The sequence below is a fragment of the Triticum urartu genome, chromosome 1 (assembly GCF_003073215.2).
Source record: "Triticum urartu cultivar G1812 chromosome 1, Tu2.1, whole genome shotgun sequence".
NCBI classification, from domain to species: Eukaryota; Viridiplantae; Streptophyta; class Magnoliopsida; order Poales; family Poaceae; genus Triticum; species Triticum urartu.
In genome coordinates, this window is record NC_053022.1 from 30293586 (window position 1) to 30307116 (window position 13531).

Sequence of the window (13531 nt, forward strand, 5' to 3'; positions counted from 1 at the left end):
CTAAAGATGTGTGCTACTACTAGTCGTCTACTATGCAGTGACTGCCCCCATTTTGCATCCATTACCGAAGTTCCTGGTGAGGTTTCTCTTGGTAATTATTGAAGCAACTACATTTCCTTCTGGCTGCTCCTCCTTTTAAGAAAAGAGAAAGGGCATTCAACACAACAACCATGCAATGCAAAATGGATGGAGAAATTAATGTCCTTCACGACTGGTGTACCGCTTTGATGTAATGCAGTGGATGCAGAAATTATGTCCGTCACGACTGGTGTACTGCTTTGCTTTGATGTATGTTCTAGTGTCCGTACTATTGTTTTGCGTTTCATGTGGAGTTCAATTAATAGGCACTGTTCAGATTTGCCGATATTAATGTAATGCTTCCTTGGTATTCTTTGATGGTTCAAGTAATTTTGGTTTTCTTGGAATTGCATGGCAGCACATGTTTTGAATTGCTTTAATTTACATGAACTATGTTCCTAAAATAAATACTAAAAATGTTCCCGAACCAGCGTTTGCTTTGCTTTCCCAATTTTAATGTCGTCTCCAACCTCCACATTATCCCATTTTACCACACGGAAGAAGGCTTCTGAAAAGCACAAACAAATTCACGCTCTGTCTGTCATTAACAAATTGAAGAAGAAAAAAACTGAATAGCAATTGAAAGGATCAGCACACAAATTATGTGCTGAGTGTCCTTGGAATATTGGCTGCATGAATTTGACAAGGACAAGCAATAACAAAATTAAATGGCAATTTCTTGGAAACAGGGAACTTTGTATGAGATAGCAAGTATGAATATGACCAGAGTCTGGAAGTACATTGCTAATACGACATGAGCAGGACAGCAAATAGCCGGGTTCAAGGTTAAAAGTTAAGACCAGCAGAGACACCTGTAGGCCAAGAGGATTACAAATCTGTTCTACCCTGAGATGTACATGATTTTCAGGGGGTAAAAACGACACCATCGATCTCCCGGCCTATGGGCTTACATTACAGTGAAGCAGATAATATACACCCGGTTGCGCCAAAACCGAATCTCTGTGTGTTAATTCACACAGATACAACGCTCTGGCAGCCTCCTGCCATTTTGACACAAACAAGTCTGAAAAAAAAAGGCACAAATTGCCAATCCATCTGTTCTACTAAAATGGAATCTGTAGCCTATATGTTCAGGAGGGAACGGTTGTCACGGCTTATACCTCGCCTGACAGTCGCCACTACATGGAGCGATGCTGGAGGAAATGCCTTCATTGAATTGATAGTTTGCGGCTGTTTGTTAAGCTAGTAGAATACCCTGACCTACTGTTAACGAGCATCCAGCACCTCCAAAAGATTCTCGGTTTCATGCTCCTTGAAAACCTGTATTGTTTAAAGATCAACAGGGGTTATAACCAGCTAATTACACATACCAGCTACAGAAGTAAACTGACGGGACTTCCCTTGCTAACCATAAGTCTATTCATATATGAGGTTGTGAAGTTTGTGATCCATAACATATATGAACATACCGAACATCTATGTCTAGTGATTACTTCCGATAAAAGATAGCTTCAAAAAGACATTAGCATGGTGTACGTGTCTTAAACGAAAAACAGTTTGACTTTCTGATTCAAGTATCTGGATGACACAGCATTCAAAGATCAATAAGGTGGTGGAACTAGCGGTATTACCGGTTACCAAGGGTTGGAATACAAAATGTACGTATTAATGCAATTTGTAATGATTATAGAATTACATTTCTGCAATGTGCCATGTAATGATTTGCCTATGTACAATCATACTACACAATAATAGGATAAAATATGGTCTGTTTTCCCAAATTAAAAAACATCAATGCTACTATCAATAATCACAAAGGATGAGGGGCTCAAGATAGGAGAACAATGAGCAATGATCCATAGTAAATGTTGGATTCCTATAGACCGGGATTAAACTAAATATTGTCACTTGCCAAAAGTTTGGCAGTTGTGAAAACATATCCGAGCATGTTGTCACTAAATAGCCAGTCATCTAAGACTAGGACCTAAAAACTAAAAATGTAGTCCTCTATCTGCTACACAATTTACAAATATCAAGTGGTACCTACATACAAGGTTAACAAGCAGACCAGAATACACAAAATAAATATGTGTAGTATGCAGTATGCACGCACCTTAACAGGAAGAGTATTGCTGAACCCCTTCTGATTAAGAAAATCACCAGCAACTTGCTGCCAATCAATACTTTCAACACCTTTACTACACTCATATTCACCTCCTACCCATACGCATACCGTTTTAACTGCTTCTGCACTTCTGCTGGCATTAGGAGCAACAAAAATAAAAACTGTTTTTGGGTCAAGATCCTTGCGAGCGAATGCAGTCAGCTTCTCCATGCAGGGCCATCGGTAGACTAGTAGTTGAACATAATTACAGGCCTCTGAGTTAGTATGCTCAATTAATATGGTCTCACCGTGGACAGTAGCCTCTGAGTTGCTGTCAGTTGCTGTTGAACTAGTTCCGGTGCATTTCTCTGGGCAAGAAACACCAGTAAGCTGTTTCACACCATTGGTATTACTCTTATCCGTGGCTTCCTCTGCTTTGTGAATAGATGGTGCCCTTGGTGGCAATACTAGCTCCTTTGGGAGTGATGGCAGCTTCAGACCTGAAAATCCTCCTCTTCTTTCTGCTATAGATGAGACCTTGGACGGAGAGCGTATTGATCCCAGGACGGGCTTCGAATGTTCCGCATTAGATGACTGGCGAAGAGGAGACCTAGATGGTGGCACCAAAGCGTGTGGCAAATTAGATGAAGCAGGTGAAAGACCAAGTGACGGTGGGGAGCTAGTTGAAGGTGACAGGGAGGGTGAGTCTGAACTGTACTTTGAACTAATGGTTGAATCTGATGATAAAGAGCTCGGAGAAAGGAAAGGCGGTGATATTGATGCCTCTGCAGTCAAGTGCTGTACCCGTGGATCCAAATCCCTTATCAGAGCAGAATCTGAATAAACTCGAGATAGTGATCTCGAGATAAACTTGCGCCTTAGTAAACTCCAGCTACTTTCTCTCGCTGGAAGATGGGTCTCATCTTCAGTACCAGAAGACGAGAATGCTGGAACAACACCCCCAGCTATCGCTTTCTGGACGAGCTCAAAATCAGAATCATAAGATTCCACTCTCCGGCTTCCCACGCCAGTCCTGGATGGCGAATCGATCTGCTCCTTGCCAAGCTTCATTTTGCTGTCTGAATTAATAGGTGCACTGGAAAAGGCGTCCCAAAATTCAGGTTGCTCCAACCCTTCTCTGACAACTTTGATCTGCCCCTGCACCTTCTCATACCTCACCACCTGAAAAGCTGCCGCTCTCGCATCCTTCTCCATTACTGTATCACATTTGATTCCAACCCAAACATAAATCGACGAGAGCACATGAACTATGAATGCACCCCTAGAGTCGAGGGCGGCAGGCGAGGGCTCATTCAGCATTTTGGGCACTAGATGCAGTGGAGCGTATGGGGAGTGAGGTGCCAACCGATACATCCTGAGCACTGAGTTTGGGGACAGAGGAATGGCATGCACCCGCTTCTGGCACTGAAGCAGCTGGCAGGCAAACCCCATGTTCGGATTCGCGATCCCCCTGGCAGCCTTCACAAACTGGAATGCGTCATCGAAGCTCTGCCCTTCCCTCCACATCAAATACGCTATCACCAGCGATGTCGAGCGCGACACCCCCTGGCAGCAATGCACGAACACACGCCCGGCCTGCTCCCTCACGTCCTCGAAGTAATCAAACACGTCGTAGAGGATGCTGGTGATGTCCTCGGTGGGGCTGTCCTGCAGCCAGAGCGTGCGGTAGACGAGGTCCGACTTGAAGTACTCCGGGCAGACGAAGCCGACGCAGTTGAGGACGTGGGTGATGCCGTTCTTGCGCAGGATGTCGCGGTTCTTGGCGACGGCGTCGCCGCCAAGGTAGACGTGCTCGGCCACCTTGGAGCACTCCTTGTCGAAGAAGGCGATCTGGTCCTTGCGGCCCTGCGAGCGGAGGGTGGAGAGGTCGAGCCGGAGGCCCTCGCCGGGCTTGGCGGAGCCCGGGCCGCCGCCGCCGCCGCCCGCCTTGGAGGCGCCCGGGGTGGTGGGGTTGGGCCACTCGCCCACGTCGTCGGAGCCCGCCTTGGGCCACTCGTCCAGGCTGCGGCGGGTGATGGCGAGCGGCTGCAGCGGCGGGAGGCAGGCCCGGCCTTTCGACCGCGGGGTGAGCGGCGGGGGCCCCATCCGGGGCGGGAGCGGCGCCGCCTCCGGCCCCGCCTCGGCGGCCCGGGGCGCCGACCACGACGCGGAGCGCCAGAACTTGCGCCCGCCGCCGTCGTCGGGGTTGGCCATGGGCCGCGAATCCCGCGCGCCCCCACGCCCACCTGCGCCGACCAAACCACAAGATTCAAACACCATTATTCCCCATCCCCCCACCCCCAAGAACCAAGAACCAAAATTTTCCCAAACAAATCCGGAGAAACGCGCACCTGATCCAGGAACACACCGCCCGCGCCGCAAATCGGGAGCGCCCCGCGCGGATCCTCGGCGGGCCGGAGCGCGCGGGGGCGGGCAGGAGCAGATCGGGAGATCGGGCGGCGCCGGTCTCGGGGGAGGGGAAGGTGGAAGGAGGGCGAGAGAAGAAGGCCAGAAGCTAAAGTGGGTGAGGGTTTTGAGGAGGAGGGCGTCGGATGCGCCTGGAGATCCGTGCGGGGAGACGATCGGACGGTGGCGAGTGCGTGGGGTGGGCCCCGGGTTTGACGGGAGTGGTCGTGTTGACTGGCCTCGACGCGAGAGGGGAACGGGACAAGTTGGGCTGCCCCCCTTTGGACAAAATGTTAGGTGCACCTGCTCTTTGGCAATGGCAACGGGGAACGGCTAATTTGTAGCATTAGTGGCCAAACTTTTTGCCCCCCTAGAGTAGAAAGGAGGGCGGAAAGCCGGAAATCGGGATGGAAGGGCGGTCCAAACGGATGAAATTATGTACCGACGTATTAGAAGAGGAAGGCGTACAGCCGGAAATCGGGATGAAAGGGCGGTTGAAACCGATGAAATTAAGTACCGGCATATTAGGAGAGGAAGGCGAAAGCCGGAAATCGGGATGAAAGGACGGTGGAAACCGGCAAAATTAAGTGATGGCGCGGTGTCGACTCGAGGTATTTGGAATTTGTCCCCCAAGAATAAAAAGGGGGGTGTGTAGTCGGGAACCGGATGAAAACCAACGAAATTAAGTGTTGCCACGTTATGAAAGGAAGGCACGGTGCCGAAAATGTGCACAAAGGTTCAACGATCAAAGACCTCACATGGTGTGGACACAAAGCCATTTGTCATGTAATATCGCAACTGTTTTACTCCCTCTATAAAGAAATATAAGAGCGTTTAGATCACTTATATTTATTTGCAGAGAGAGTACCATACAAGTATGGTCAAAATTGATAGTATCATGAACGAAAGTAAGACAGAAAGCCAAAAATCGGGACAAAAATGTGGTGGAAACGGGCGATATTAAGTACTGGCACTACAGAAGGAAGGCATGTAAAGCCAAAAATACGCATAGAGGTTTAATTATGAAGGACCTCACATGGTGTCGACATGCGCCATTTCTCACGTAATATCACAAGCGTTTTTATCATACAAATACTGTGAATTAGTCAAATCACAACTGTAAGGAAGGCACAAAGCCAGAATTCGAGATGAAAGCACGGTGGAAAATAGACGAAATTAAGTACCGAACCACACTACGAGAGGAAGACATAAAGCTAGAAACATGCACAGAGGTTTGGCAATGAAAGACCTCACGCGGTGTGGACGATATCACAATCGTTTTATCTTACAAGTACAATGAACTGAACGGAAGGCGCAATGCCAAAAATCACACAGAAGATTGAGGATGAAAGACCTCACACGGTTGTCGACACGAGCCTTTCCTTATGTAATATCACATCAAATTTGTACCAGAATGCACATACGCTCACTTCAACCGCATGATAATTCGTTTGCAATGCCTCTTTTTCCGGCAGGTTGGATTGTTCGGCATCCATCTACTCCCTCCGTTCCTAAATATAAGTCTTTCTAGACATTTCAAATGGATCACCACATACGGATGTATGTAGACATATTTTAGAGTATATATTCACTCATTTTGCTTCATATGCAGTCACTTAGTGAAATCTCTAGAAAGACTTGTATTTAAAAACGGAGGGAGTATCTATTTTCAATGTTTGCAATAAATTATGGTTATGTTATGCTATTGCACTCCATGCAACGTAGTGAGATGTATAGGAGACCAGAACACTTGGCCATTTCTTAAAAGAGAGTTGGTCAAATCAACAAACTACTGCGGATATGCATGGGACGTATGATAAGTCTAGCGTTTCTATAGCTCGTCGCATGCTCTTGTTTTGTTTTATATATATGTGGTCAGCTGGTCAAGGCCAATAATTTAAATTTGTTCGTATACCTTTGGGTTATTGATTCAGAAATAATACCAATCTTGGTCAATACGTAAGGTCCATTGTCTCCTTGTGCACGCACCTGTCGCTGTTGTGAATTGCCATGCTCACTCCACAGTCGTGACCGTAAAAAAAGATATAATTATTAGACTTCCCTCTCAACTACAACATCATTTTCAGAAATAGTGATCTAAACGCTCTTATACTTCTTTACAAAGAGATTAACAAATTATTTTATTCTCAACTTTCTTCTTTCGTCCTCGATCTATTGTCTGTATCAAGGGTGAGAGGCCGTTATACAAATATAAATACTCCCTCTGTTCTCAGACGGAGACGGAGGGAGTATATCATATGGGATGGGAATGCTTGGAACAGCGGTAATTTATCGCAAAATTTGGCAGAAAATCCGCTTCTGAAAACAAAAATCTACGCCTGGATTCATGTGTTCCAAACGAGCCCTAAACCAATTTTTGGTTTCATCCAGAGAAAAAAAAAATTCTCCTGTAGGGCGAGCAAGAAATGAGGCTACCAGCAGCAAATAGTAGATAGACGTCATGATCAGAGACCAGGAAAAAATACCACTATCCCAAGCAAATTCTTCAGTCAGCATCAGTAGTCCAAGAGGCAAGAGCCAATCTTTCTCTTATTTCCGGTACACAGAAAAAGGCTTCAGACAGCAGCCCAGTTATTTATGGCAGTATATACCTTGCTTCAGCCTCACTGCAAAACTAAACAATGGGCAGAGGGGGGGAAAGCCAGCAGATACATATGGCCAAAGGATGGTGACATGGTAGGACAACGACCTGTAACAAATGACCAAAACTTTTCTTTGTTTTCAGGAACGGTTTTTCCTTTTCGGCGATAAATGGCCCGAAACTTTGTTCTCATCTCCAAGCAAGGGACGGCGAACATGTTGTCGTGGATCGCACGCGCCATTAATGCCATCTTGGACCAGCAAGGGCACTGGGGCAAGCAAGGGTGTGTGTTTTCAGGTCAAAGACAAATCCAGGGAAAGGGTGATGAATGAAAGTGATGGAGGGGTCCAAAATATCCGAATGCAAGTAGAGTAAGCAGAGACGGTTGAAATATCCACACACACTGAGATTCACATCACCTCCCTTTTACCAGTTCAAAGGAGCCCTGCTTGGCCTATTGGCCAGTTGCAAATGTTGATCCGGAAACTCGTGTTCAACAAACAGGACTGTTGAAAAGGCGCGCGAAGAACACTGTTACATCAGCGACCGCCTTTTCTCCCGTCGGATAGAGCAAAGCTGGGGTTTTATTGGAGTTTCGGGGTGAAATACACGGGGAAGGATCATGGGGTTTTATTGTCACAGGTGTATGGGGTAATATGGATGCAAGTGAACTTACAGACATGGTACAGTAGAAGTGACAACACCATTTTGGTACAGTGTGGGGGAGGGTGTATCGAGGCGCGGCCAAACCCCCTCATGTGTATCTTACACTTTCCATGATCTGTTTACTGCACAAAACATGAGCCAGGGCCGATTGGAGGCCGCCGAGCATAGAAGTTTGTGACTGGGGCTGCAGCGATACCGCGGTGATTCAGCAGGCATCTGAAGTAGTGTAGCCGAGCCAGGACGGTTGTTTCCAGGTCTTGGGCCGATATGGCCTCCAACTGACTCCACATACGCTCTGCATTATTTTGATAGCGACACATAAGTTCCTAGAGAAATAATTGAAAGAAAAAGGAGGATGCAACGAAAGCCTCCCAACTTGTATAGTTCATACCTGCTGCCGCAGCTGCTCGTGGCCATATGGTTTGTTGGACATCGGAGGTGTCTGCAGTCTCACCCCACATGCAAACCTCTCCACCCAGTACCAGCTTTTGCTGCGCTGAGTCGTTTATTCCTGCAAGTGGCTCGGCAGTGTAGACTTCTTCCCACGGAACATCAAGATGATCAAGGTACCATACACCTTGGTTACTCATTATACATCTCAAACCCTTTGCAACAACTTTAGGGCAGACCCCAGGACCCAACCTGAAATATGTGAAGGTTCAGCTCATGCGCAAATTATCTTGGATAATGGGTATTTGAAGATGGTTGTCGCAAACTGATTCAGTTGCTCAAAGCAGGCTTATGAATTACCAGTTATGCACAACAGTCCGGGGATTGAGGCTTCCTCCGAATGAGTTGAAGGTTTCCTCCCTGCAGAATGAAGAGGGTCCCAATGCCACAGACGAATGGTAAATGAAACCTCTTTCTCTTTTAAATAAAATAAATAAATTCAAGGAAGGATGTAATGCGCAGACCAATTTACAGGAATCCAGTTAAGATCAATTGCTATCTCCTGAGCTTTCAGCACGAAGTATTTGTAAGCATCCTTTGTAGTCATGTTGTGTTCATCAAGCCTGGCATAGGTGGTGCTCAGTAATTAAACGAGAAGACCGTCTAACACAAGATTGATAAATCATTCATGAAACCAAGTACACAGATAGTATTTCATACCACTGCTTCACATGTGGTGTTAAATTCCAGCAGCCTGCGATGGATATCGAAATGAGGTGGATAATTTTCAGAGAAACAACAAAACCTCAGTAAGACAACAGAACATTGATATAACAATATATATCATTCTATCATCCTGTACCCAAAAATATGTAGAACTGGTATACACCTACTTATGTGGCAACTTCATTTGATCAGATTAAATTCCCCCCAAACAAATAACATGTGTCCCTTTTAAGGCACATAGAACCTACAAATTCAAACTGAGGTATTTCTATTTGGTACAGCACACAAGAAGGTTCTCTCTTACGTAGCAGTTTAATTGGAAGATAATTGCTCCACTCTCAGAACTTGTAACTTTCATGTTCTTACTAACAAACTGCCTTCTGTTAGGCAAGAGAAGCAGACCAACCTGTATATACTTCATCGCCACCCAGGTGAAACAGCCCAAACGGAAAGATTCTTCTCATATCTGAAAAAAAGGAAAGTAAATTTCAAGTCAGAGGGTCAGTTGTATTGCAGGAAACACACAATGTCCCAGAACTGCCATTGACAGTAGGGTCATTATTGTGGAACTGCCATCAGCAGATATTGTACAGGATGATGGTCCTACTACAGCTATACAGAATTATGTATGCCTTGCGCTGCTTATCAGTGGTCAATATAGCATGCACATGCTTCTAATGAACCCAACTGTCCAATCCAATATAGGACATACAATTATTGGCTAGGCCCTACAGAAGGCATGCCAAATGTTTCTAACAAATTATTGGTTCATGAAATTATATAGTTAATTAAATAACTTCACGAGTAAGCTTATAATGGTAAAATATAGGAAAAGTTGAGTTATTCGGTCCATTTTCATACTCACCTGTGAAGGACCACTACCAGGTAAAGCACCAAATACAAATGTGAATTGTGATATATATGCTGAATGGCATAAACATATAATGTGCCTTTCCCGTTTCACATTTTATTATTTTCATATTTTCTTGTTTACTTTCGAAGAAAAATAAACATTCAAGTTCAAACATAAATAGCAAGGGAGTTGACATTGAACATAAGTAGTAGTAATAATACTAAATTCTTAAATGAATTGACTTTTTTTGGAGTAATGCCCAGGAGGAACTGGGCCTCAATTTTAATCAAGGGAAAGCTGCTGTTCGAACCAGGCTGGCTAGCCTACCATCTATTAGTGATTCTGCTTCAATAGGTTAACTGAACTTTGCAAGAAAAAAGGGATAAGAGTCTAACCAGACAAAATTCCAGTTATTACTTCAAATGTGAAATTACTAGAAACATCTAATGGCTCTGTACAGCTAACAGAAGGCCAAAGTTTTGGATATCCATTTCCCCTGCAGATATTTAAAAGCATGCATAAATTTGCAGAGCAGAAAACAAATGGGTACTTCATAAGTTCATATGACAAGAACCATGACAAATTAAACACTTAATCTGCAATGGTTGCTTGCGTAGTCAGGTAACCTATTTACTAAATCTTCAGTTGCTTGGGTAGTTGGATACACAAGTGTGTAATACATCTAATTAATCAGATAGCACAAATAGTGATTAAATATTGATGTACTCAATCATGGGAGCCTGGAGCAACAACCTGTTTAAATGATATACAAAACAACAGGTGCTGATTTTTTTTATATTTTGCACAGGAGTAACTAGGTTTGGATTACAGACCAACTGAGAGAGAGAAAAGGTATCCAAACATAATACTCCTAACTCCCTCCATCCCAAAATAAGTGTGGTGGCTTTAGTTTGCCACGACACTTATTTTGGGACGGAGGCAGTATGTCATGAAGTCTACAGGCAAACTCACCATGATTCTGCATGACCAGGTACGTCAATTTCCGCCATGACATGGATACCTGAGAGAAGTAAAGAACAGTAAAAACGTGAAGCCTTTGCAGTGGACTAATTGTTTGCACAAGCATTAAGGAACACGTGATGAAGTGTTCGGTAAATATGTGAGTATGTAATTAACCAATATGATCCCTCATAAATTTCAACAGAATTAGTGTGTCTTTCCGTTGCATATCTGTAGTCCTTGCAGATTTTTTTGTTTCAGAACACGATAAGATGACAAGAAATTTCATCAACTGGAGAACATACCTCTTTTCTTAGCATAACTTTAGCATGGTGAAGTCGCGGTGAAAACAAATAGAGAAGATTAGTCAGGTACATAAGTGAAATAAAAAAAAACTTGACAACATAATATAAAGAAGGTTATAAAATATAAACTGAAATTACAAACTTAACATACCTGACAATATAGCGTGCATCTTCCACTGTGTACCGCTCTGATTTTGAATATGAACCTTTCCATAGATTTGGATATGATGGTATCTCCAATGGAAAAGATTGTTCGTCGATGATATGCCAATGAAGAACGTTCTACTGGACACAACTCTAGTTTGAGTATGAAGCTACGGAGAAAGGAGAAGTAATTCAGGTAAACTAGTAGCATGATCCCAAAGATAATAGGTTACCAGCTTAGAAAATGACATGGAGTCAATCACTTGCTTTATCACATCAACTGGGAGGTAATGCCTTGAGGTGTCTGCAATAGAAGTGACAGAGGGAAGACTAATCAACATGGCATTCTGCATTAAAATTGCAGTCGATTACCCAGTCATATTAGCAAAAGTATTAAGAGTAATTGATACTTACCTAGCATCAAGCCACGGAAGGCAAAGCGTGGTTCATCCTGAATGTACCATGGTGCATACCGCACTTCGACATTTTTTGTATCGTAGTTAAAAACACATAACTGACTGAATGTCTGTCAAATAATTCAACAAGGGGGAAAATCATAATGCTGATTAGTGAATGGATACATCAGACCACATGTATGTTCAAGTGAGTGCTTATGATCAATGATCCGACCAAGGAGATTCTATAAGCTCTAACTAGGTCTTTAAAGATGATAAAACAGGTGTACAAGTGGCAGGGTTATTAACACAAAATATATTCAAAATGGGGTTCCTCAAATCTAAAATTCTGCAAAACATGGTCATACCTCTAGTCCGCGAATAGCTCCATATATTGTATTAGCCTACAAAGACAGACAAAATATAGCCTCAGTGACACTACGCTTGTGCATATAGAAGAAAGGTGGAACAATTCTATAAATAAGTTCCTTCCTGATAAAATAATTTTACATACAATAAATTTAATTTAATTTTCAATTGTCAGAACCTGTGCATCTAAGAGAGCTGTTAGACCGTCCTATGTAGAAGAATTTAGGTTGAGATGAACACAACTGTCACTGTACTATTAGCAGAAACTAACCATAGTTGTTAAGTGATCCACAACCATTGACCATCACTTAAACCCAATCCGCAACTGATGTAATGTACAGCAATGTGAGCATTCCCCGTGGCAGTTGCTCGTAAGATAACCCGAGGTTAAGTGTTTTGTGCCTGGAGTTGTGTGTTTTTAACTGATTGAATGAATGTCTGTCAAATGACCCCAAGTGTTCGCTTCCACATTTCACGAGACACAAAAATATGTGCAAGCTTTAGCCCAAATCCCAACGGAAAAAAGTTCATCCAAACAGAAACTGTGCTCTACGATTATGCTGCATCTGCAGCAGAGCAGCACCACATCTACACAGTGACAATAAGTAATTAAGGGAGGATGGAGCTGCCTTCGCTGAAATTCCCACAAAGCATTTCAGCAGAATCATCCCAAACGTACGTATGTGGTGGAAGAGAAGAAATATCACCTCTATGGTTGCTCCGCCGACAATGGAATTGGCGCCGCCCGCCGCCGCGATGTAGATCGTGTAGCTCTCGTCCACCCCCAGCTCCAGCTGCATACCGGAAAAAACGGAGAAAAATCACGCTCGCGCTCCTTACCCAGACGAAGCAAGCGACAACCAAACCTCGCAGTGGCAGGCACACTGCGAACAAGAACAGCCGTACCGTCTCATCGGCGGAGGCGACGACGACGGTGAGCCTGGCGACGTCGTACCCCGCCGACGCGGGGCGGGCCGCGTGCGCCCACGGGGAGAATATGAGGTGCCTGTACCTCTCGAACGCCTCCGCGACGGCCGCGGCGCCGGCGCCGGCGCCCTGGGGGTCGAGCGCGAGGTCGGGGTCAACGGCGAGGGTCTGCGTGCCGGAGGTGAAGTTCTTGGGCAGCGGCCAGATGTAGACGGGGTTCCCCGAGGCGGTGAAGTTCGCCGGGGCCGGGTGGCGCCGGGCCGCCGCCGCGCCGGAGACGGCGACGAGGGCCAGGAGGAGGTGAGTGAGGAGTTTGGGGGGCATTTTGGTAAACTTTTGTCGGGATAATTCTCGGGTTTAAATTGTGATTCCGAGGGGTTGGGTGGGAGAATCATTGAGGTTAATATATGTGGCGCGAGATGTGAACGCTTTTCCTTTAGCCCCTTCAATAGTTCCGCATATTACAATACAGTCACTTACTACTCACTCCATTCCTAAATATTTGTCTTTCTAAAGATTTCAAAAAATGACTACATACGAAGCAAAATGAGTGAATCTATACCCTAAAATATATCTATACATCCATATGTGATAGTCCATTTAAAATCTCTAAAAAGACAAATATTTAAAAACGAAGGAAGTAAT

At 44.6% G+C, this 13531-nt stretch overlaps 2 protein-coding genes across 3 annotated transcripts; both read right to left on the bottom strand.

The window, feature by feature from the left end:
- Window positions 1–734: 734 nt before the first annotated feature.
- On the bottom strand, window positions 735–4654 carry LOC125544535 (protein-tyrosine-phosphatase MKP1-like). 2 transcript variants are annotated; one of them, XM_048708273.1, is made up of 4 exons: window positions 4495–4654; window positions 2862–4389; window positions 2153–2753; window positions 735–1359 (listed from the first exon to the last, which is right to left on the bottom strand). In XM_048708273.1, the coding sequence occupies exons 2-4, from the start codon at window positions 4355–4357 to the stop codon at window positions 1306–1308; spliced, it is 2151 nt and encodes a 716-aa protein (XP_048564230.1). In that variant the 5' UTR covers window positions 4358–4389; window positions 4495–4654; the 3' UTR covers window positions 735–1305. The 2 variants fall into 2 exon arrangements, with proteins under 2 accessions (XP_048564230.1, XP_048564222.1); XM_048708265.1 differs by having other exon boundaries at window positions 2153–4389.
- Window positions 4655–7717: 3063 nt separating this feature from the next.
- On the bottom strand, window positions 7718–13267 carry LOC125544551 (beta-hexosaminidase 1-like). The gene is made up of 15 exons (XM_048708282.1): window positions 12866–13267; window positions 12667–12753; window positions 11959–11994; window positions 11610–11721; window positions 11429–11499; window positions 11203–11333; window positions 11052–11068; window positions 10759–10807; window positions 10182–10282; window positions 9340–9399; window positions 8928–8961; window positions 8732–8830; window positions 8568–8627; window positions 8209–8459; window positions 7718–8112 (listed from the first exon to the last, which is right to left on the bottom strand). The coding sequence occupies exons 1-15, from the start codon at window positions 13208–13210 to the stop codon at window positions 7937–7939; spliced, it is 1629 nt and encodes a 542-aa protein (XP_048564239.1). The 5' UTR covers window positions 13211–13267; the 3' UTR covers window positions 7718–7936.
- Between the last annotated feature and the right edge of the window lie 264 nt (window positions 13268–13531).

Bases quoted from the DNA above. Each gene is read 5' to 3' on its own strand.
- LOC125544551 (XM_048708282.1), bottom strand. From the start codon at position 13,210: ATGCCCCCCAAACTCCTCACTCACCTCCTCCTGGCCCTCGTCGCCGTC. The intron at 10,283-10,758 runs GTGAGTTTGCCT...AAATATCTGCAG, and splicing joins CCTGGTCATGCAGAATCATG to GGGAAATGGATATCCAAAAC. The intron at 8,113-8,208 runs GTATGAACTATA...AAAATAATGCAG, and splicing joins ACGAGCAGCTGCGGCAGCAG to AGCGTATGTGGAGTCAGTTG.
- LOC125544535 (XM_048708265.1), bottom strand. From the start codon at position 4,357: ATGGCCAACCCCGACGACGGCGGCGGGCGCAAGTTCTGGCGCTCCGCG. The intron at 1,360-2,152 runs GTGCGTGCATAC...TAAACAATACAG, and splicing joins GCAATACTCTTCCTGTTAAG to GTTTTCAAGGAGCATGAAAC.